At 37.3% G+C, this 22,578-nt stretch overlaps 2 protein-coding genes and 2 long non-coding RNA genes across 5 annotated transcripts; 3 read left to right on the top strand and 1 right to left on the bottom strand.

Moving 5' to 3' along the window:
- Positions 1-1,777: 1,777 nt before the first annotated feature.
- LOC124221184 (uncharacterized) lies at positions 1,778-2,520 on the bottom strand. The gene is made up of 2 exons (XR_011177434.1): positions 2,336-2,520; positions 1,778-2,189 (listed from the first exon to the last, which is right to left on the bottom strand). It is a non-coding gene; the product is annotated as an uncharacterized lncRNA (long non-coding RNA).
- A 2,226-nt stretch (positions 2,521-4,746) lies between these two features.
- On the top strand, positions 4,747-5,429 carry LOC124221140 (uncharacterized). The gene is made up of 2 exons (XR_011177426.1): positions 4,747-4,865; positions 5,012-5,429. It is a non-coding gene; the product is annotated as an uncharacterized lncRNA (long non-coding RNA).
- Positions 5,430-12,203: 6,774 nt separating this feature from the next.
- Positions 12,204-15,635, top strand: LOC124221765 (uridine 5'-monophosphate synthase-like). Its single transcript, XM_046632050.2, has 3 exons — positions 12,204-12,564; positions 14,025-14,514; positions 14,860-15,635. The coding sequence occupies exons 1-3, from the start codon at positions 12,421-12,423 to the stop codon at positions 14,886-14,888; spliced, it is 663 nt and encodes a 220-aa protein (XP_046488006.1). The 5' UTR covers positions 12,204-12,420; the 3' UTR covers positions 14,889-15,635.
- A 2,123-nt stretch (positions 15,636-17,758) lies between these two features.
- M6 (neuronal membrane glycoprotein M6) lies at positions 17,759-22,018 on the top strand. Of its 2 annotated transcripts, none has more exons than XM_046631454.1 (5): positions 17,759-18,309; positions 19,743-19,879; positions 19,962-20,144; positions 20,488-20,638; positions 20,768-22,018. In XM_046631454.1, the coding sequence occupies exons 1-5, from the start codon at positions 18,306-18,308 to the stop codon at positions 21,067-21,069; spliced, it is 777 nt and encodes a 258-aa protein (XP_046487410.1). In that variant the 5' UTR covers positions 17,759-18,305; the 3' UTR covers positions 21,070-22,018. The 2 variants fall into 2 exon arrangements, with proteins under 2 accessions (XP_046487410.1, XP_046487408.1); XM_046631452.2 differs by lacking the exon at positions 17,759-18,309 and adding an exon at positions 18,360-18,823.
- Positions 22,019-22,578: the final 560 nt, after the last annotated feature.

Genomic DNA, 22,578 nt, shown 5'->3' with positions numbered 1-22,578 from the left:
ACTGTGTGATTTTTGGGATGATTTTTTTTCAGGAAGTTCACGAATGGTTGGTACAGTGTTTCGTACTAACAACGGCCTTAGGAATTTCTTTCTAATCAGGTTATTGTCGAAATGGTCTGTACAGATTCGAATCTGATGACAATCGTTGTTTTGTCTGACGAATTTCAAGCATTCGTCGCACCTGTGAACAAACTATGAAATAGTGCGCACCGATATATATATATATGTGATACTATGGGGAGTAATTGGATACGTGCGGCAAAAACTGAATCTTAACTTTGAGAACAAATATATAATTACGAACCAGGTTCATCGCCTATTTTTATCCTCGCCACAGAGATATTTGCTACGAGGGTAGTCTTTGACGGTTGATCAGAAGTTATAAGATGGCCAGGGAATATTTCTTCGTGTCAGCAAAGAACTTACGTTTCGGCATCTGTCGGTAATCGAGAGAAGAAATGTTATTTATCGCTGGTTGAAATTCTTCGGTATCTTTTGACGTTGCATCTTATTACCATTTTCCAATTTTGATACTCAGTACTCACGTACAGCATTATTTTCAAGCCTGCTAGGCATTCACGCCATTCATACTATAATGGCATCCGTCGGGCGTTGGGCGTCCGTACGGTACGCACGTAGACCCGATCGGCTTCCAACATACGCGAAAAAGAGGGAACTTTCGCTCCCACAGGAGAGATGGCTCTGGTCAGGATCCACGGTCACTAAAAAAATTAAACAAACGCGCCTGAGCCGACATTATTCACCGTAACACGATAAATTGATCGCCCTGCTGTAAAGGTAGTCTAAATATAGTTGCACAAAGGTGCTGTATAGTTAGAGACAGTCATTGCATAGTGCACACAAGAAAAAATAATGATAAAATTTTCAAGGTATTCTTCTAAAAAAGTCCGCCAACTACAACTAGCCCCGAGTACTTAATTTCGTCCCTAATTCTACATCTTTAGTGTTGATTCCTTATTTTAGCCAAGAAGTTATGTACATACTTGGCAGTGAGGATTAAGATTTGACCATTTTTTTTTTTGCAGGAATTGTATTGTTGTTGGTACTTATTTGAACGTACATTGTCATTTTGGTGGTTTTGAAGTTGCAAAGTGAAGTTTTATCGATAACTTCCACTTTCATGTACTTGGCGCAAAGCTTTTGCACCAGAGGTGCTTTTGGGGGATTCAAAATACGCTATGCGTTGCGTCTAACTAATCCTGTTTGGAAAAACATTCGTCTTACGACTTAACGCTAACTAGGTGTAAAATTCAACTTTTCACCCGCACAACATGAACGTTTTCTCATGCTTTATACCTCATATGACGAAAATAGCTATATCCAAGAGATGCTTGAGAAGATAGATTTTCGAAACATGTGGAACATTCGTAAAGTCCTGGACGGTTCGGTAATACGACGCTGGCACATACGCTTGGCTGAAATCCTAAATTTTACACACTACGAATATCCGAGGCGGATGCCCACTATCGAAAAACTCAGTTCTACACACTGTGCCATTGAGCGTAAGTCACCTAACTCCGATTTCCTGCAATGTCGGTGGCACCGTCAGTGTTTCTCAAATAAAACTTCCCTTCGTTGTTGTCGTGAAAAAAGCGTGTGTCACGCGTACGGATGGGCGATATCTAATTCGTGCGATTGCAGCACTCGCCCTTACGGCTCGTGCTACAAACTTCACACTCCTCGAAAATCGCTCCTTTTTCGTAATTGTAACGCGATATACTGTAGTAGTACGGGTACACGGTTCATACCATTATCAAACTTGCCAGATATTTTTATTTATAAACACAATAAATAAAATTACATAATCGAACGCACTGCAACGTCGCATGGTTAAACATAGTAGGAAGAAAAATTTTCACAAAAGTTGAACCTGCGGCCGGATGAATATCATTCTCGATGAAAGAGATAACTCATTGTCAGTTCGATTCTATGCTTTGCTGTACGTGAGCGAGGGCTGCACTTGATTCATCGGTATTCGTTGCAGTAACGTTATCACGACGGTGTCGGATATCTTTATTCGCTATTGCAAATTTCTCAGAGTTGATCTCGATTACCAATGATTCTTCACGTAACGTAAGCTTAATTATATTATGATTCTGGTACTCGGTGGCCGTGTTTTCAGAATTTCCCGTTGCTGCAGCTCCAGCTGCTTCTTCGCTGTACTCCGCCTGGTAACGACATTTTTATTACTTAGTATGAAATTGTGCTTCAAGATTATATGCTTACAATACCTACGTAACTATCACTGACTACGATGAGATAACGAACATGCCATGATTAATCGGCCGGAAGTCCAATTGCGTGCAATGCTTACCTCTGCGGCAGATAATGCTTCTTGATTCACAGATTGCCGTGCAGGCAAAGCCAAAGAGAATTGTGCCAGGACGACGACCGCCACGGTCAAGAAGATGAGTTGACTTGTCATGTTGATCGGATGTCTGTGCCGTTTATGGAAACGCAGTCGACTTTTATACGGATCGAAATTTACAATCGATATTGACATGGTTGTGAATTATCAATAAAATTTGTACACAACTGAGTCGACCTCTACTAGTTCACAGTTGTCCAAATGTTCTTACTGGTTGTGCAGGAACATCGTGCAGCCGAAAATAGATTCGTATTCACCGAGACCTCGGTTTTTATGATATTTCGCATAAGCGTTGACATACTTTGGAAATGAGACCAATTATCGAAGGTCGAGATAATATTGCCTCAATAATGTACGCATCGGATGTAAACTGAAGGAAAAGCTAGCTTGCTTACAAGTGTTGCATGTTCCGATAATGGTCCTTGAGGTTTTGTTCTCGGTAATTTGACCGACATATCCAGTCGACTTTACAATTCTTCCGAAGCCGACAAGAATGCTGCTTTAAAAATCGCGATTTCTATTAGGCCAAAGTTTAGTTGGTAAAACATAAACGAGCTACAAATATACGCAACACAATGGAAAACGGATTAAATCAAGAATCTGTGACGACATTCAAAGTTTGGTTCAGAACTTGTAATATGTGCACCTACTTGCAAATTTTCAAATAAACTCGGTTCCCTGAAGCAGATTCCAACAATTATCCATATCTTTGCAAATTTTAACTACATTCCACGATATTTTTTACTTCAATTGAATATATTTTCTGCTTCGATATTAATAACCCACTTTCCGGCACCCTTAGGCCTGAGCGAAACACGAGTTGCGATTCGATTCTGTAAAGTGAACGTAAGAATTCGATCAATAGTTTAGTATGTCACAATTTGTTTGAACTCAGGCCTCAGGGTGCCGTCATTCGAGTTTTATCGATACGCAAATTATGCCTGGTTTTGTTTTTCGATATTTAACACGGTCGGTAAAAACTGACTGCAGTAGCATCCCCTCAAAAAACGTTTTCCAACCTATATCTTGCTGCAACTGTCTTTTAATAAATTATGTTACCTTTTTTTCGGACAAATGAGTCACAGTTTTAATTTATAATCTTATATTACTGTAGAAACAAAATATCGCAGTACGTCTACCTAATCTCAACTTCACGTAGAACCTGTGTGCTTTTAGTATTGAATGTTTTTCTAGCTTTGTAAATAGCCTAAATAAGAACGGCTGGAGTTGCATCATTAAAATTTTCAATCCATAGTAGCAGAACGGCCAAGAAAACTTTAACACGGGATAATTTAATGTATCAAATTCCACACATTACGATAAGTTACATTACAAGACTTACAATACCTAGGGCGTGATGACCGTAGACATGTGGTAGTTTTATATCAGAAGTTGAGAACGAGATCCAAAATACGATAGACCTTTGAACTTGGCTCTAAATTGTACGGACAAAGTTCAACTAGTATTTACAGTATACCAGTAAATACAGATTGTATCTCAATTACTCTACCCGACAGTACTTATATTTAAATTGCCCGCAGTAACCTTGTATTCGAGAATCACATGCGGCATTCAGCTGCGCGACAAAAACTAAACGTATCACAAAATTGGAAATGTTTGCTTACCACCCGAAAAGTGGACTATTAATATAGACGCAGAAAATATATTCAATTGAAGTAAAAAATATCGTGGAATGTAGTTAAAATTTGCAAAGATATGGATAATTGTTGGAATCTGCTTCAGGGAACCGAGTTTATTTGAAAATTTGCAAGTAGGTGCACATATTACAAGTTCTGAACCAAACTTTGAATGTCGTCACAGATTCTTGATTTAATCCGTTTTCCATTGTGTTGCGTATATTTGTAGCTCGTTTATGTTTTACCAACTAAACTTTGGCGTAATAGAAATCGCGATTTTTAAAGCAGCATTCTTGTCGGCTTCGGAAGAATTGTAAAGTCGACTGGATATGTCGGTCAAATTACCGAGAACAAAACCTCAAGGACCATTATCGGAACATGCAACACTTGTAAGCAAGCTAGCTTTTCCTTCAGTTTACATCCGATGCGTACATTATTGAGGCAATATTATCTCGACCTTCGATAATTGGTCTCATTTTCCAAAGTATGTCAACGCTTATGCGAAATATCATACAAACCGAGGTCTCGGTGAATACGAATCTATTTTCGGCTGCACGATGTTCCTGCACAACCAGTAAGAACATTTGGACAACTGTGAACTAGTAGAGGTCGACTCAGTTGTGTACAAATTTTATTGATAATTCACAACTATGTCAATATCGATTGTAAATTTTGATCCGTATAAAAGTCGACTGCGTTTCCATAAACGGCACAGACATCCGATCAACATGACAAGTCAACTCATCTTCTTGACCGTGGCGGTCGTCGTCCTGGCACAATTCTCTTTGGCTTTGCCTGCACGGCAATCTGTGAATCAAGAAGCATTATCTGCTGCAGAGGTAAGCATTGCACGTAATTGGACTTCCGGCCGATTAATCATGGCATGTTCGTTATCTCATCGTAGTCAGTGATCGTTACGTAGGTGTTATAAGCAAATAATTTTGAAGCACAATTTCATACTAAGTAATAAAAATGTCGTTACCAGGAGGAGCATAGCGAAGAAGCAGCTGGAGCTGCAGCAACGGGAAATTCTGAAAACACGGCCACCGAGTACCAGAATCATAATATAATTAAGCTTACGTTACGTGAAGAATCATTGGTAATCGAGATCAACTCTGAGAAATTTGCAGTAGCGAATAAAGATATCCGACACCGTCGTGATAACGTTACTGCAACGAATACCGATGAATCAAGTGCAGCCCTCGCTCACGTACAGCAAAGCATAGAATCGAACTGACAATGAGTTATCTCTTTCATCGAGAATGATATTCATCCGGCCGCAGGTTCAACTTTTGTGAAAATTTTTCTTCCTACTATGTTTAACTATGCGACGTTGCAGTGCGTTCGATTATGTAATTTTATTTATTGTGTTTATAAATAAAAATATCTGGCAAGTTTGATAATGGTATGAACCGTGTACCCGTACTACTACAGTATATCGCGTTACAATTACGAAAAAGGAGCGATTTTCGAGGAGTGTGAAGTTTGTAGCACGAGCCGTAAGGGCGAGTGCTGCAATCGCACGAATTAGATATCGCCCATCCGTACGCGTGACACACGCTTTTTTCACGACAACAACGAAGGGAAGTTTTATTTGAGAAACACTGACGGTGCCACCGACATTGCAGGAAATCGGAGTTAGGTGACTTACGCTCAATGGCACAGTGTGTAGAACTGAGTTTTTCGATAGTGGGCATCCGCCTCGGATATTCGTAGTGTGTAAAATTTAGGATTTCAGCCAAGCGTATGTGCCAGCGTCGTATTACCGAACCGTCCAGGACTTTACGAATGTTCCACATGTTTCGAAAATCTATCTTCTCAAGCATCTCTTGGATATAGCTATTTTCGTCATATGAGGTATAAAGCATGGGAAAACGTTCATGTTGTGCGGGTGAAAAGTTGAATTTTACACCTAGTTAGCGTTAAGTCGTAAGACGAATGTTTTTCCAAACAGGATTAGTTAGACGCAACGCATAGCGTATTTTGAATCCCCCAAAAGCACCTCTGGTGCAAAAGCTTTGCGCCAAGTACATGAAAGTGGAAGTTATCGATAAAACTTCACTTTGCAACTTCAAAACCACCAAAATGACAATGTACGTTCAAATAAGTACCAACAACAATACAATTCCTGCAAAAAAAGAAAATGGTCAAATCGTAATCCTCACTGCCAAGTATGTACATAACTTCTTGGCTAAAATAAGGAATCAACACTAAAGATGTAGAATTAGGGACGAAATTAAGTACTCGGGGCTAGTTGTAGTTGGCGGACTTTTTTAGAAGAATACCTTGAAAATTTTATCATTATTTTTTTTTGTGTGCACTATGCAATGACTGTCTCTAACTATACAGCACCTTTGTGCAACTATATTTAGACTACCTTTACAGCAGGGCGATCAATTTATCGTGTTACGGTGAATAATGTCGGCTCAGGCGCGTTTGTTTAATTTTTTTAGTGACCGTGGATCCTGACCAGAGCCATCTCTCCTGTGGGAGCGAAAGTTCCCTCTTTTTCGCGTATGTTGGAAGCCGATCGGGTCTACGTGCGTACCGTACGGACGCCCAACGCCCGACGGATGCCATTATAATATGAATGGCGTGAATGCCTAACAGGCTTGAAAATAATGCTGTACGTGAGTACTGAGTATCAAAATTGGAAAATGGTAATAAGATGCAACGTCAAAAGATACCGAAGAATTTCAACCAGCGATAAATAACATTTCTTCTCTCGATCACCGACAGATGCCGAAACGTAAGTTCTTTGCTGACACGAAGAAATATTCCCTGGCCATCTTATAACTTCTGATCAACCGTCAATGACTACCCTCGTAGCAAATATTTCTGTGGCGAGGATAAAAATAGGCGATGAACCTGGTTCGTAATTATATATTTGTTCTCAAAGTTAAGATTCAGTTTTTGCCGCACTCATCCAATTACTCCCCATAGTATCGCATATATAAGTTTGTTCACAGGTGCGACGAATGCTTGAAATTCGTCAGACAAAACAACGATTGTCATCAGATTCGAATCTGTACAGACCATTTCGACAATAACCTGATTAGAAAGAAATTCCTAAGGCCGTTGTTAGTACGAAACACTGTACCAACCATTCGTGAACTTCCTGAAAAAAAATCATCCCAAAAATCACACAGTCAGACATCTGCATGCAGGTATGTAAATTTTGTATTCTTTGCCTCGATCAATGTATTTTTTGTGATCATACCGTCAATGTGGAATTCCGGATCACGGATAAATATACAGAGTCGCATTAGCCAGAAACAGCCGAACGGAACACAGCCCACGAACAAACGTATAGGGTTCAACTCGAACCTTAGCTATAAAGTAAGCCTGTTTGATTCTGCTACTGGTATCAATCCAACTAGGTGCACATAGTAAATTTAATTTAACATCAAGTATCGACTAAGTGTACACGTTAATTGATATTGTGATATTCGATTATTATCAACTGTACGTTACGATTGGATACCGTAATATTATTTTAATATCGAATAACGTGTGTCGAATGCCATAAAAATATTTTTCACCTGCTTGATATAAAAACTAATTTTACAGTAATAAAATATTTTATTAAATTTATTAAAGATTGGCCGTTGAAAAGCGAGTGGCGGGTTGAGGGGGGCTGTTGTTCACGCTCCCACTTGAGAGAGGCGCTGAACGCCGTGTACGCAAAAATACATTGCGACCTCATGGCGGCGTTCCCTTTATCTAATCCTTACGAATCCTTGAGTACGTTTTCCCGTACTTTGCGCCTACTGAGACGAAAAATTTGTTGATATCAGGGGCGTACGACTTTAAACCCCTCGTGTGACCGCGCGATACTCGGGGCGTAAAGTCGTACTTCACGCCCTTGATATGAAAATACCATATCGGGTAATGTATGTTCACGGTAGCATCTCGATATGAACCCGTTAGATTATAATTATTTCCTCGTCTTTCCGTATAAATACGTGAAAGCTGCATTGGACTTGTGACGTGAATTGGACATGGCTTTTGCCAACCGCCTGGAGCCGCTGATTTCGCAGTTCTACAGCCTCAAGAGGCGACTATTTTCATGAGACTACGGTATATCTGTAAAATACATTACATCGAATCGTGTGTCAACTTGCAACCCCGTTAAATCAGTCTTCAGTCGCAAAATATGGAAATAGGGCCAAAAGGATGAATGGCTCATGGATCAAGGTTGCATTCAATTTTCCTGGTACTGTTTTGAAAAGTCTCACCAATGTTTCTTGTCTCGCAGGGTTGAAAAATTTCACGTCGACCGTAAGTTATCTATATACGTAACGTACCGTGCTATATACGTTTGTGCATCAATCACCGAACATTCGACCCTGATCAAAAGTATAGAAAAGTAAGAAGATTTCAGAAAACTTTAAGATAGACATTGCAGAATAACAGAAGAGATCGTCAGAAATTTTTAAATATAATTGTTAAATTCATATATTTGTCATTTGTATAATCATATATACATACGATTTCAACCTCATTTATAATACATTTCAAATAGACTATATTACAATTATATATCGAATATCTCACGAGAATAAATAATAGTCGAAAAATAAAAATCACAGACGAAGTTGTAGAATGTCGCAAATATCTATTTATGTAAAAAGGTTTGGCGCGAGAAAAAGTAAATTTATACGTAATGGTCTAGTTTTGTCTACTTATTATTTTCTTTTTTTTTTTTTGCTTTCCCTATTTTGATAACAGTTTTCCTCTTTTCTTTTTTCGTAAACGTCGACGGATTTGCATATACTGGTTTTATTTAAATCTAAATATTATATATAGTCTTCCTTGAGAGTTGAGACTCGGTTTCGTTTTTATTTATCAATCCTCGCGCTAAACCTTAGGCTCTTTACAAAACTAGAAAAACGTTCAATACTAAAAGCACACGAGCATTAGTTGAAGTTGAGATTAAGTAGACGTACTGCGATATTTTCTTCATACCTAAACATAAGATTATATATTAAAACTCTCGCTAATTTGTACAAACAAAAGGTACCATAATTTATCAAAAGACAGTCACAGTAAGATATAGGTAAGAAATCGTTTCTCAAGGGAATGCTACTATAGTCAGTTTTCACCGATCGTATTGTATGTCAAAAAACAAAAATAGGAAATATCAGTGTATCGATAAAAATCGAATGATGGCGCTCTTAAGCCTGAGCGAAATACGAGCTACGATTTGATTTTATAAATTTAACGTAAGAATCAGATCAAGAGTTTAGTAGGTCACATTTGTTCAAACAAAATGTATTTTATTCTGAAAGCCATCAGACCTGTCCTCGACATGATTGTCTGTAATACTGGTCGATATAGTTTCACAACTGCCTTCACATTATGTACGTATACTCATTTTTAATCGCTTTCTTATTATTCTATAAATATTACAAAATCTTTGTTCACTGACAATGAGTGTAAGTTCAAGTGAATCAGCTGTGCTTACATTACATTCCTCGTTGAACATTTTTCTTACTACAAATTTGAATAAAAACAATCGTACATTTTCGGCAATGGTTTAAAGTATAGAGTAATATTTAACTAGTAACCGCTAGAGTGGATGCATTATTTATAGTCACTGTGCCATTTATGGCCATCTTGGTGAAATTCTACGTTTATTAATTTGACTTATAATTACTTCAATTACTCGATTCGTGGCTGCAAGTGAGCAAGTTTGGGACCGAAATTTTTAATCCTTGATACATTTTATTCCTTGAAAATTAGGCTTGACGTGAGGCGAAGTACCTGTGTACCATTTGTGGCTATCAACTCAGCTCACACGTAATAAATATGCCATATCTGCATAAACAATGGCCACAACTCGCACTAGCGGGACCACAACTGGAATATTTACCCTACACCGACTTTATATTTCTGAAACTAATTTATGTCATAGCTAAATTTCAAGAGCAACAGCATTCTGGTAATGAAATTATCAAATTTTCACAGAATATATGTATGAAGAATTTCACATATTCTATAATTACCAGAATTCTGCGCAGAATTACCACAGATGAACTTTTTTGCTGTGAGTTATCCGGAGTCCAAATTTAATTCAACCAAGCATTGATGAGATAATATTTTAATGTGCTTTAATATTTGACCTTTTAGCAAGTAAATTTTCATTTTATAATAAGGTTACGCGAAAAAAATAAAACTATTTCCGAAATTTATCGTATGCTTCAGAACAACCCTGACCTTTTATAAGAAAATAGTAGACTATGTGCACCAAGGAGGCAATAGACTTTATACGATACTCTATGCAGGTAACAAGATCGTGGTACACAAGTTTTGTTTGATGGTGGAGTTCGAGAAATAGCTTGTTTTTAGTACTAGGACGTAGAAGTGTAGTTTTTGTACTGCAATGCTCCTTTTTTGTACTGTCGTAAATACGATTACTTTACGTACGCGATACACGTAATGCAGGAAAAAAAGACGAGTATGTCACATACTTACATCACATACAAGGGATTCTTATGTGAAAGAAGATGCGATCGAAATATATTCGTGTGCTGATAACCAACTGTCGTTAACTCAGTTGAAAGTAGAGGATGTAGACATTATGTTGATTGTGAACATTTTTAAAAAATAAAATCGTTACAAACATGTAATTTTTTGAATGACATGCCTAGACAAGAGGTTGTGAAAAAATTACGTGGAATCAATTGTTGAAAATTTCTAAACGCTAAAAGCTAAGAGAGAGACATTCTTTATACAGAATCGTTCCAATTCAAAAAATAGAAAAACGAAAAATATTTTTGGTTTTCGTGAAAAATGCGAGAAAAGTTTTTCATTTGTTTACTTGCAAAAAGCGGTCGTACGGTTACATGTACGGTAAAATGTCAAAGGAACGAATTCCTAAAAAATTCAATAACAAAGCGCTTGCAATTTGTCTGAATCAACTCTGATCGCTCCATCAAACGTTACCGCAGATTAACGAAAAAACGAAAGTTCTTAAAACAGCGAACAACTAATGACCGACTAAATTTGAAATCTCAAGTCAACACTGTCTTGAGGCATGAAATATCTTGTTTCATATGTTCTATTGCACATGAATTTTTGTAATTTCCCTCATTCAGGCATTGGCATATTGACATACTCAAAATGAGGTTAACAGTTGAAACTGGTTTTCGGAAGTTACGCGAAAACCGACCTTCTTCGTGGTCTCTTTTCGGGCCAGCTTTCGCAGCAAAGGTATTGACGATACCTTTAGCGTCTTTTTTATGAAACATTCTTTGTTCTACAAAACTGACCTTTTACATTCTTGCTCTAACTGTGGCCATTTTTGTAGTGTCCGCACTAAAACTGTCCGCGGAGCAGAAAAATGGCCGTTTTTCAATGTGTTTAATTTTTATTTACAAACGTGCTAAGTTACAATTCCAAAAACTGAGATCCTTATTATACACAGCGTCCCGAAATTTATCCATATTTTTTCACGTAGTCTAAAATCATTGTCATTTCAGGCCCAACATATTAATTATTTGGCATGGCATATAAGAAATCAATTAGGTAACCGGTAACTTTACATCGCTCAATCCGGGTACATCCATATAAAGATGACGATGACGTACGAGATATGTGCGGATTTCGTCTTTTGTTATTTCAATATACACCGACGTAATAGATATACGGTTCAATACAGTTTCAATTCGTACGTTTGCAGGTATCATTTTTGATACAACATCTTCATCAAGCTCTGATCGCAGGCTTAAAGATTCTTTCGCGGTATGCATAAGGTTCTCTTAACAACTCATCAATCTGTTCATTCAAGCTACACGGAACAGTGCTTGAATATACCAGCATCTTAACACGTCCGCATGGCCTTTGAGGCGTTTGAATCATTATGGGTTTGTGTACATTTTTGATACGCTGCGCTTATTGGACGTAGCTCCGCAATTTGTTACCGCGCACATTTACTCCGGCATTACAAGTGTAACGTGAGCTTATCCTGTGCAAAAGTATGATCCGCATACTATTTGGTGATCATGGATGCACTATCAGAGTATAACTACTTCTTGCTTTTCGTCGATGGTGTTGCATACCCGACGGTAACAAACAAATAACTGTTATCTGAACACTTTGTATCCGAGGTTTAGAAAATCTTATCTGTACGCGACAAGTGTAAACATTGGAACTATACACACGCGTCTGAGATACAGAAGAAAGTATAGTAAATTCTTGGGCATTACACGAACAGCGGGGCTAGTACGTAGTTTTTTGAATGACTGTACCGTGATTGCCGCGACTAACTGTGACAGTTACTGTAAAGGACCCACATAAAATCGTGTGATCTGTGCATCCGAAGAGTCCGTGAAGTGTTCCTCATCTTAAACATTGTACCATCAGTGAAAATTATTCATCTCATAATTCGGGATGGACGAAGAGCTCAAAAATATTGCGGTACAACTGTTCGAAATTGACGCATTAAGGTTTGGCAACTTCGAAACACACGCAGCTGGTATTCTGACACCTGTATGGTTTGATCTGCGAGTGATTATATCACATCCGCAATTGATGGTAAGTTTTCCTGATGTTTTCGCATTATTCAACTTTTATCAACGTGCCTTCACTTGAGGTGGTTTTTCCGCTAGCCAACTAACTTACAGAATATCTCATTCACTACAGATAGGTTGGTTAAAAAGTACCGTAGGTTGTAATATGTATATGAAAATTCAAGGTCATTTATTGGGTAAGTCCGAGAAATAATCGATCTAGAAAAATTAAGAAAACGCATTTTGTAACACGGTAGTTATTCTCGATCAGTCACTCACAAAATTGTAATCCAGTAGTTGTGACGTTAAACGATTTAGGAATTGCGCAATAAACAGGATATATTCTGTACTTTGAAATATTAGGGTTCTATTTATAGGTTACAAAAAATATACGGGTAACCTGAACTTCTGGAGAACTATTTAATGGATAAAGCGAGGCAAAAGTAAAACCTACACAAAACGCGAGTCTAGTCGTGAACGCGTAGATATTGGCCACGTCGCTTTGCCTAAGGCTTGTGCATGATCAACGTCGCGCGAGATTTGAAATTTACTAGTAATGTTATATCATGTGTTCTTCACATTTTGTTTTATCATATTGCAGGTATACGTCAACGTGAAAAAAGAATTATTCATACACTTTCGGCAAGTAAATCAGTCAGCGAACCTCACAAAAGTATACTATGTAGAGAAAAAACGATCCGATGTTTAGTCAGAGCGAGAAGGTAGCGCATTGCTGCTGCAGTTCTCATTTATTATATCAGTAACGTATCAACGCACATGTAATTTTTTTCTAATTTCATTGTTAATTAGTGAAATATTATGGATACCACATTTCTAATTTATATTTATATTATTTGGGTGAAAATTGAGAGAGACATCGCTCCCGTGTTTGACACTGACTATTAATACTGTCCTCAGCGAAGAAACCACCTTGAGTATTCATGTGCATTACGTTATGGGTTTTTATGATGAACAGATTTGGCGCCAAATTGGCATTTGAAATTTTATTTAATGAGAGATTTGCATTGTGATTTCGCTTGTACTAAATCTTCAATTTTATCGTTCTCTCATAAAATTTCTACACGGTCTTATGTTGGAATCAACTTATATTGTACGTACACGTATACACTTAAAACTGGTTTAAAATTTGCTTGAAATCAAAAATTGCCCATACGGCCTATTCGAAATGAATGTACGTTGCTTATAATCACTCAAAGGTGACACAAATGAAAGTGTCCAATCTTTTTTGACGTGAAATAAATAGAAGTTTCTGGAAGAAGAAATGCAGTGTGATATTTTTAGTCCAAGCTTTGTGCTATAAAGTTGCATTATTATACTGATTCTGATTCCTAATAAAATATTGTGAAATGAATTATAGCAATCACTATGTCAGAAGTATTAACATTTCGTGAGCGCTAGAAATCATCATGAAATTAAATTGCAAATACATGCGAATTTCCGTTAACCTTTATGTAAACCTTACAGAAGTCTGTGTCTAGCACTTTGTGGAAGTTTGCTGGAAAAAACAGTAAGGATGTTTCCAAAATCTGTGGCGTTCCGTATACAGCATTACCAATCGCGACACTGATATCCGTCGAAGCAGACGTCCCGATGTTGATGAAACGAAAAGAAGCCAAGGCCTACGGAACGAAAAAGTTAATCGAAGGGCAATTCAGCAAAGGTGATACTTGCATTATCATTGAAGATGTTGTGGTGACTGGAATTAGTGTTTTGAGAACTGCCAAGGATTTAATAGACGAGGGATTGAAGGTAGAGGAAACGTTAGTAATTTTGGACAGAGAACAAGGAGGGCGGAAAAATCTTGAGGAACACGGTATTCAAATGAAGAGCCTATTTACCCTCACTGGACTTATGGAATGTCTTGTGGAAGCTGGTAAAATCACACCAATTATGGTACAAGACGTCAAAGATTATATCCAGCGAGATCAAGAAATGCTGGATAATTATATAAAAGGTATTATTATTATACATTTCTTTTCACATTTGAATTATTAAGGATTGTAATTCAGCATCAAAAATAACTAATACACCGTGATGTCAACAAATAAACAATAAAGCGCGAATGCAGAAACCGGTGAAAAAAAAAGAGACTAGTTAATCCCATTTCAAAAGATTCTGAATTGACAATATTGAAAAGTAGTTAACTATCGGTTTAAATTAATACTTTCGAACTCGTTCGCATCTGCAATTTGGAAAAATTTATTTACCAAACTGCAAATTTGATTGCTACAGGAATTCGCTAATTGCATGACCATTTTGAGAAATGTTGTTAATTCATTATTTTTCTTTCCCTTTCCAGAAAAATCGCCGAGACTGAATATATCGTAATTGAAGACAGATTTCACAACGACGCAAGACTGTCAAATGTTTAATTTATCTTGCGGTTTGTCCGACGTGATACAATGCCAACCCCTTGCGTGTACACTCGTTTTCCAATTCATTTGAATTACATATCCGGGTGGCACGAATTCCGGCTGTACTGCGTGCGAAGAATATTAGGACTAAAACTACTTTTAGTGCCCTACAATACTGGATGGCCAAAAGCAATACGTGTACAATTGTGAAATTGAAAATACAAATGAAAAATTTCAAAAAGCTTTGAAAATCCTCGTCCTATTACCAGATCTTTAAGGCAAGACGCTTTGTTTAGACCGAACTCATCCTTTCCTTTCCCATGTCCGCACGTGCCTTCTACCCCGTCTGATACCCGGAATCTCTACCTCTACCAGCAAGCCGCGGCAAGTTTAGGCGCGATCGCGGGGGTGGATCGTCGTTAATCGCGAAAGATGGCGCTGATCGTTGGATGAATAGCGATAAATAACCGGGAATTTAGGATCGGACTCTCAGTCTGATCGAGTCTACGGTAACGATAACATCGCCGCGGATCATCTTAGGTATTCTTATTTTCCCATCCTCTCAGTTGAGTCTCTGTTCCTATCCTCTCCAATTAAAAACAGTAGGTTCACGCCTTCAGGCCTCTGAATCTCACGGCAGCTCTCCACGTGCGAGACAAAACCAGTGATCGTACACTCACACCTTATACACTCTTGACACGACTTTATTACTATATAGTAAGGGGTTTTTATGCCTCAGCGGCTTTTCCCCTGCGAGCCAATAAATTGCAATAATTTTCGTGGCTGAATCGAGTGTTTTGATTACTTTATTTCGGCCCATATCTCATCCTTCAATCCTCATTTTTTTACTATAGAATCACGGAAGCCTTACATGTTGGAAAGTTTTCCGACTCTACACGCTTCCTTCGCTGTCTGTTCAATTTGATATTGATTATACTCATATTTTAATTCATAACTAGTAATTTCTACATATGACATACAATCGAATAGAATTATTTCTAAACTGGGGCGTGAAAAATTTCGCAAACCATCATAACAAGTCAAGAACCTCGACTACTACCGATTGTTACAACGTTATAATTGAGTAATTACGTCCCTTTATTGGCACTCGCGAAATTGAATGCTAAACTTGAAGAACTGTTCACCTCATTTGTTCAGCGATTTGAGTAATGGAATATCAAGGCGTAATTAGATTTTCTTATCAATTGGCATGGTTGAGAGTTAATTTAGAGTGTTCGATTCTCAGACAAGAGGTTGTAATGCAATATGTTGATACTCGTATTAAGGGGTAGCCTTCCAGACAGCTCTATAGGGGAGGGGTGGACAAAGTAGGCCTATTATGGAAATATGATACGAGTTGAGATTTTAATCGTTGAATCTTCTGATTTCAACCGAGAAACGAAAACCTAACCGACGGCGAGCGTCAATCGCAAAATTGGAAAATTACGGGCCGAGTGGTCCCCCTCGAAAATTTTTCAATTTTCCTCAAAATTAACAAAGATTACAAAGAGCATAGTCGAGTAAGCATGCGAAAAGTGCCCTTTCTCGAAACGGATTCTGCGGGTGACCAACTGTTTTCTGTTCGTAAATGACTGACCCATACCAAATTTTAGCCTTCTAACTTCATTTTGCTCGAAGTCATCGTAAAGAACGTGGTTTCTGTTCTTTCGCGATAACTCCGCCTTTTCTACCCAAACAATGTTTAAAAAAATCACAGGTCGAGCAGATGTATGTGCGTATATCGAGGACTTTGTCAGATTTTTCGGCAGCAGCCTCGAGCTTATAAAAATTGATGAACATTTCGTTCACTGGTTTCTCGTGGATTTTAAAGAGGCTTTACCGTATTTTTTTCACAGCATCTGCTTTCATGTGATTTTCCAAAAATTTTTAAGCTTTTTCCAAATGGTGCGTCATTGTCAAAAAATTCAAAAAGTGACGTGTCAAAAGTGCCTTTTCACCAAATGATTCACGGACGTAGTTTTGTTGCGAAGCAAGTGATTTACATATTTTTCCACGTATTTTGATCACCTTCCCCTTTGAAAATCAAAATCACATATCATTGCCAAGTACATGTCTGTCAATTTACTATGAAAACGTGATTGAAACTTGAAACTTTCCAAGCGAGATGTAAGCCATGTATGCTCTGTGTGCTTTTGACGGCTAACTGTAAGTTTGGTACCAAACCCTACCGCCACTGCGTGATTGCAAGTAAAGGGTGGACAGCTGCTACCTAATGGAATTCAAAATCCAGAAAGAAAAAAAATTAAATTAATAAGAGATACGCGGTGGGCCGCCAAATTAGTTTTTTTTGAAAACTATAAGGAGACGAGTGATGAAAAGAGTGAAGCAATTAAGAGCTCTTCACATCTTTTTCGTTCAGTCGAAAAGAAATTTTTGACTTTCCGTCATTAAACTTTGAAAAAGGGCAGTTTTGTTTTTATCGCTTTTCTCGTAAACTCTGTTGATTCTTAAGCAACTAAACGAATTACAGAGTTATTAGGGGCAATTAAGGGCCAGGTGTTTTTTTTAAATTCGCACGTCACGGACCAACTTCACATTATTCCTGGGCTAACTGAATGATCTTATATGGGCATTACTCACGGCATTAGTATAATGTACGATATAAAAGTGAAGTAGATTATGATGGTAACTGTATGTTCTATACGAGTCCAAGAACTATGGTATGAGCACGGTGTGTGAATAAGGTAAGGAACTCTGATGGTAAGCTGTACGTCCTGTACGTCAATAACTTGCAATGCAAGGAAAGCGGCGCTATAGTTACCGGCTGAGACATAAGCATCGGTATCGGTATTTCACTACCAACGCTTCCGTTCGTCACAAGCTTTGCCTGGGTTGACGGCGTTAGCAATCTTTCGCTAATGATTTCACCAAAAATATGTACATCCTATATTTGTCATATAAATAAACGACGTGGTGCTGATAGGAAAATCAATTTCACTCAATCCTTGATGAGTAATTAAAAAAAGTGCGACACGGGTAATTTCAATCGGTCAAGGAGGAATGCATAAACATCTTTTGCGAATCGTCGAAGAATTCTGAAATTCCGAGCAAAGCGTTATTTAAAAATGGCGTCGAACGACGCTTGTAGCTAACCCTTCCTGCCATATTTCATCAAATTTCATGGTCCACAACGGCTCAATTCAATGTACTTAGTGTAGGATTACTTCTTCATTTACAACCGAGGGCAAATCGTTCCGTTCAAGTTCCAAGAAAAGAGTGATTAAGCAGAGGAGCTTGTGACGTGTGATTGTACCTGTACATCGAATGTCGACCCACGTTCATTATTTGTTCATTTAATTTGGTTAATTGGCAGTCTACTCCTTCTAAACGGAGATTCTCGTCCATAGAGTCTGAATCTCTCGACACGAATATGGGTAAGTTTTATCATCTAATCTATAATCTCAATCCTCTTCGCGCTGATAACGTTAGGTTTTGAAAGGGGGGTGTGGCTACTGCCATATTTTGTTTTCACTTCACGCTTCAAAGGATGACAATAAAACCATAACTTTGAATATAAAATACCTTTTACAGCGATCGATCCATTTTACTCATCATTTGCTTCCCTTCAATATCCCTACCAAATTTTCTCGACATATAAATTCTTCTCCACAATCTAATCTGGAATCTACGTTGCTATGTAGTTTGATTAGTCATCAGATAATCACTCATGTTGATTGAAGTAAGCGCTGGTCTGGTCTCTTTGTGAAACTTGATTCGGTAGTGTTGAAGAATATTGAGCTATGGCTCAGCAGTGGAGACGCAATAGAGGCACCGAAGAAGCCTCTGTTGCAGTGCCCCTGAATAAAAAGAGATTTAATAGTGCAATTAGTCTGGACAGGTATTCTGACCATAACGTTCACGATCGCTATGAGATCAGCGATGAAACGAGTGAGTTACCACCTCCCTTTCCAGAAATATGAAAATAATTTTTCAATGTAACATTTTTATACTACGTGTGCAAAATTGGACCCCAATCGGTCAACAATATTTCCCAGATATAACAATTCTTTTACATAAAAACCGAAATGAAAACGAAGTATTGGTCATGTAATATAGTTGTCTTGAGTGTGATCCTTATAATTCCTTTGGTATGAAACCCTTTAAAATATCCTTGCCTGGCTAAATTCAGTTATTAGAAAGGCATTTTCGTGAAAATAATTTATTTGCTGTTTAAAATTAAACATTACAGATATAGTGACAGAAGCATGCATCTTCTTAAGAAAGTAATCGTCGTTTTTTCACTATTCAAGATGCTACTGCATGTTGTACCTTTGTTTTTCAAGATGGTATTATTTTGAAATATATATATATATATATATATATATATTATTATATTATATATCAAATATATATATATATATTTTATTCATTATTTTGATTCAGCAATAGTCAGACATTCTATTGTATGTATATATATATATATATATATCTATTGCTATTCTGAACTATTGCTGAATCAAAATAATAAGTAATTCAAACCTGTTGAATACCAAAATACAAAAAAAAGGCAACCAAAATAGTATTATTTAGGGGTTTTCAAGGTAGACTAGAATTAATCTATTGGCAAAATACGTTATTCAAATCGTTATTTATTGTATTCATGGATTCGAATTTGATTCCATAATCACTCAACCTTTTTATCATTTTAAATTCTGAGTGGCCGTTAGTGATCCATTCATCACGCAGCTAATTTTCAAATTTAACTGATTTCCTGCTAATCCAAATTTTCGTGAGGCTATTTGTTTAAAAACGAGATCAGTAACATACGAAAGATGCTGCATGTAAATTTCTTTATATTCTTTCACAGGAAACATGTGCAACGACATAATGGCCAGAGTGCCGTACGCCACTCTGATAGCAACGATCATGTGTTGTCTTGGAGTGGGAATATTTTGTGGTACTATGTACCGCGGTGCCACATTTGCCTCCTTGATGTTAGACCAGGTAATTCTGTCTTTCCCTCACTATCATCTTACAGTTCAAATAAATTATGTGTAACTAATATGCTCATCATTTAATTATGCAGGTGTTTCACCAGCGACTTGTTTGGCTTGAAGCAGTGCAGCTCATTTTTGCTATAGTAGGAGCGAGCATGGCAGCTCTTGGATTCATGATACTATGCGTCGGATGCCTTGCAACCGGTGCAACAAGGCACAGAGTATATCGAGCTTGGAGGTCTAGAGTTGGTGGAAGGATTTCTTGCGCAGTTGTAAGTTTGAGTCACTAAGTTCATTTTCGGTTTCATGAGATCATTTCTGTTACTTAATTCTAGTTATTTTCTACAACAGTCGATATTTCAATTTAAGTGCAAAATTAAACAAGAGGTAAATCTGTTTGAGTGACTTCATCACTATAGTACGGAAAATCCTCAAATAACTAGCCGCCTGTTTGAAAATGTGGAAGAACTTTGAACACGACATTGGATGATTAATTTTTTTCCGTTTCCTCACTTCCCGCTTCACAGTGTCAGCACAACCGAAAGCCTTATCTATACATTGCATTAAAAATTATATTTTTACATTTTCCTAAAACATGTGTTGATTACTTTTCAGTTTATGACAATCACTTACATTCTACAACTTGGCTGGCTGCTTATATTCGCCTTTCTCGTGATTACAACTTTGATCTTCAGTATATTTTGGGGGATGTGCAGCCACCCTAGAGTTCAATCGCTTGATCAATGTATAGATTTCACACAGTTCGGTAAGTCTTCAATTTCCTTTCTAGAATAGCACGTCAGATACCTAGATCAACAATATTTGCTTCATCAAACAGATTTCCGAATTATGTCGAATATTTACATTCAAATAATAACCATCTCTATTCTTGCAGATTTTCTATTTCCGAATAATACGCGAGTGGAAGATATGAAGGTGTGCGGGTCGCAAGAAGTCAAACTATTTTGCAAGGATTACGTGGAAAAGGCAGAAGTAATGTTTATCCTGGCAACAGTCGCTTCCCTCCTCGTTGTTCTCAGTCTGATTCATTATTTGATGTGCCTTTCGGCGAACTACGCACACATCCGAGATCACGAGAAATTCCAAGAATTACAAGAACTCCAATACCTGCAAGATCCGGACATAGATTCGCCACAGCCACCACTTGGCTCAGCTCATGCAAAAAATAGATACTAGGATACGGCCCGCGGGATCTATGCCACTCATCCGTTATGAGCTTCGCGTATAAAGTGCGAATTCACAACTTTGATCATTTCTTTAACATGTCCGTCCGAGCGCCTTCAATATTGTCTCCTGTCCTTAGATTTATGATTAATATTAACAGTTCTTGCTCACTGACAATCTCATCGATTCGCTGGTCACAGATCTCGCGGGAAAATGGTACTATGCCGTCCATTATTTCTTGTAAAGTATAATGTAATCTAATATCATTGGTTTTCTATCTTATAAGAGTGGAGAAAATTCACAATGCGGGTTGCTAAATCTTGCAGCAGTTTTTAGGGTCTAAAACATATCTTAGTATATTAATTATTATATCTTATAGTTTATGTGGTTATTTTAAAGGACTGACGATGGTGTTGTTCAAGTGTAAAACATTGCACGTTCCACGTTGCGCTGACCATCGGTGGTTAAACACAAATCTCATTACGGTTTGTCTTGTCTAATCAAATATTCATTATGCTATATCAACGTATTCGCGTATGCATACACGGTATAGATCAGTCACCATTTTTTATAATGAAAATATGAGATTGTTATTACTATTTTTATATTATGTATCTATCCGTAGTCGGAATTATTGACTAAGAGCAAGATGTCAAGGCAAACTTATTTAATCTTAATATCAATATCGAGTATTGTGCGCAATATCAAGTACTGTACCAGTGCAAATATATGTGTTCGAGCAATTATTTATACTTATGTAAACGACATTCCGAAATGATACACATCAATATTAAACTTTAATGTATTAGGCGAATAAGTATTATAAACATATGTCCAAACATTTATGAGTGTATTACTAGGTAATCATTGTTCCGAGATTTTTTATAAGTGATATACCTGTTTAAGTATATACACGACATATTTTATACAAATGGCAAATAAAAATTAAACAAAACAGTGACGATCAAGTTCCAATATTATGATCATTAGATTTTAGACCCTTTTAGCCGCGTTTCATTAACATTACATTGATTCATTTATAAATGAACAAATTAAGCAGCACAACGGTGTAAAGACTATCTGTGATTGCGAATAGACAATTTATCACGCAGACCAATTGATTAAAGTGCTCGCAATAGTGAGCACGATAAGAAAAATACTTGAGAAGTTGGAATAGCATGGAGGCATGTATCTGTAAGTTTTACGCCTTGCCACGACGTATATCTGCAATGACGCCTCCTATTATAAAGAACCAAAAAACTAAGTGAGTATTTCGTCGAAGATTCGATATGACCATTCTCTGTGAACTGCGCCACCTGCAAAATCTTTTCGGTAATTTTTCGAAGTTTCTTAAATAATATTTCTATTCGAGAATAACTTTTATGATTTTTTTTCAAGACTTGAAAACGTATTTTCGCTATTTTTTAATATTCCCAAAATGGTCTGTTTCCCAGATCACTTTTTGAGAAATTCATATAACACGTAAAACGTGAACCGTATAAAAAATATGAATTCAAAAAA

This window comes from Neodiprion pinetum, chromosome 6, assembly GCF_021155775.2.
Source record: "Neodiprion pinetum isolate iyNeoPine1 chromosome 6, iyNeoPine1.2, whole genome shotgun sequence".
Classification (NCBI taxonomy): Eukaryota; Metazoa; Arthropoda; class Insecta; order Hymenoptera; family Diprionidae; genus Neodiprion; species Neodiprion pinetum.
Note: the sequence above shows the minus strand (reverse complement) of the source record. Positions and strands in the feature narration are given on the sequence as shown.

Bases quoted from the DNA above. Each gene is read 5' to 3' on its own strand.
- LOC124221765 (XM_046632050.2), top strand. From the start codon at position 12,421: ATGGACGAAGAGCTCAAAAATATTGCGGTACAACTGTTCGAAATTGAC. The intron at 12,565-14,024 runs GTAAGTTTTCCT...TAAACCTTACAG, and splicing joins TATCACATCCGCAATTGATG to AAGTCTGTGTCTAGCACTTT. The intron at 14,515-14,859 runs GTATTATTATTA...TTCCCTTTCCAG, and splicing joins GCTGGATAATTATATAAAAG to AAAAATCGCCGAGACTGAAT.
- M6 (XM_046631452.2), top strand. From the start codon at position 18,676: ATGGCTCAGCAGTGGAGACGCAATAGAGGCACCGAAGAAGCCTCTGTT. The intron at 18,824-19,742 runs GTGAGTTACCAC...ATTCTTTCACAG, and splicing joins TGAGATCAGCGATGAAACGA to GAAACATGTGCAACGACATA. The intron at 19,880-19,961 runs GTAATTCTGTCT...TTAATTATGCAG, and splicing joins CCTCCTTGATGTTAGACCAG to GTGTTTCACCAGCGACTTGT.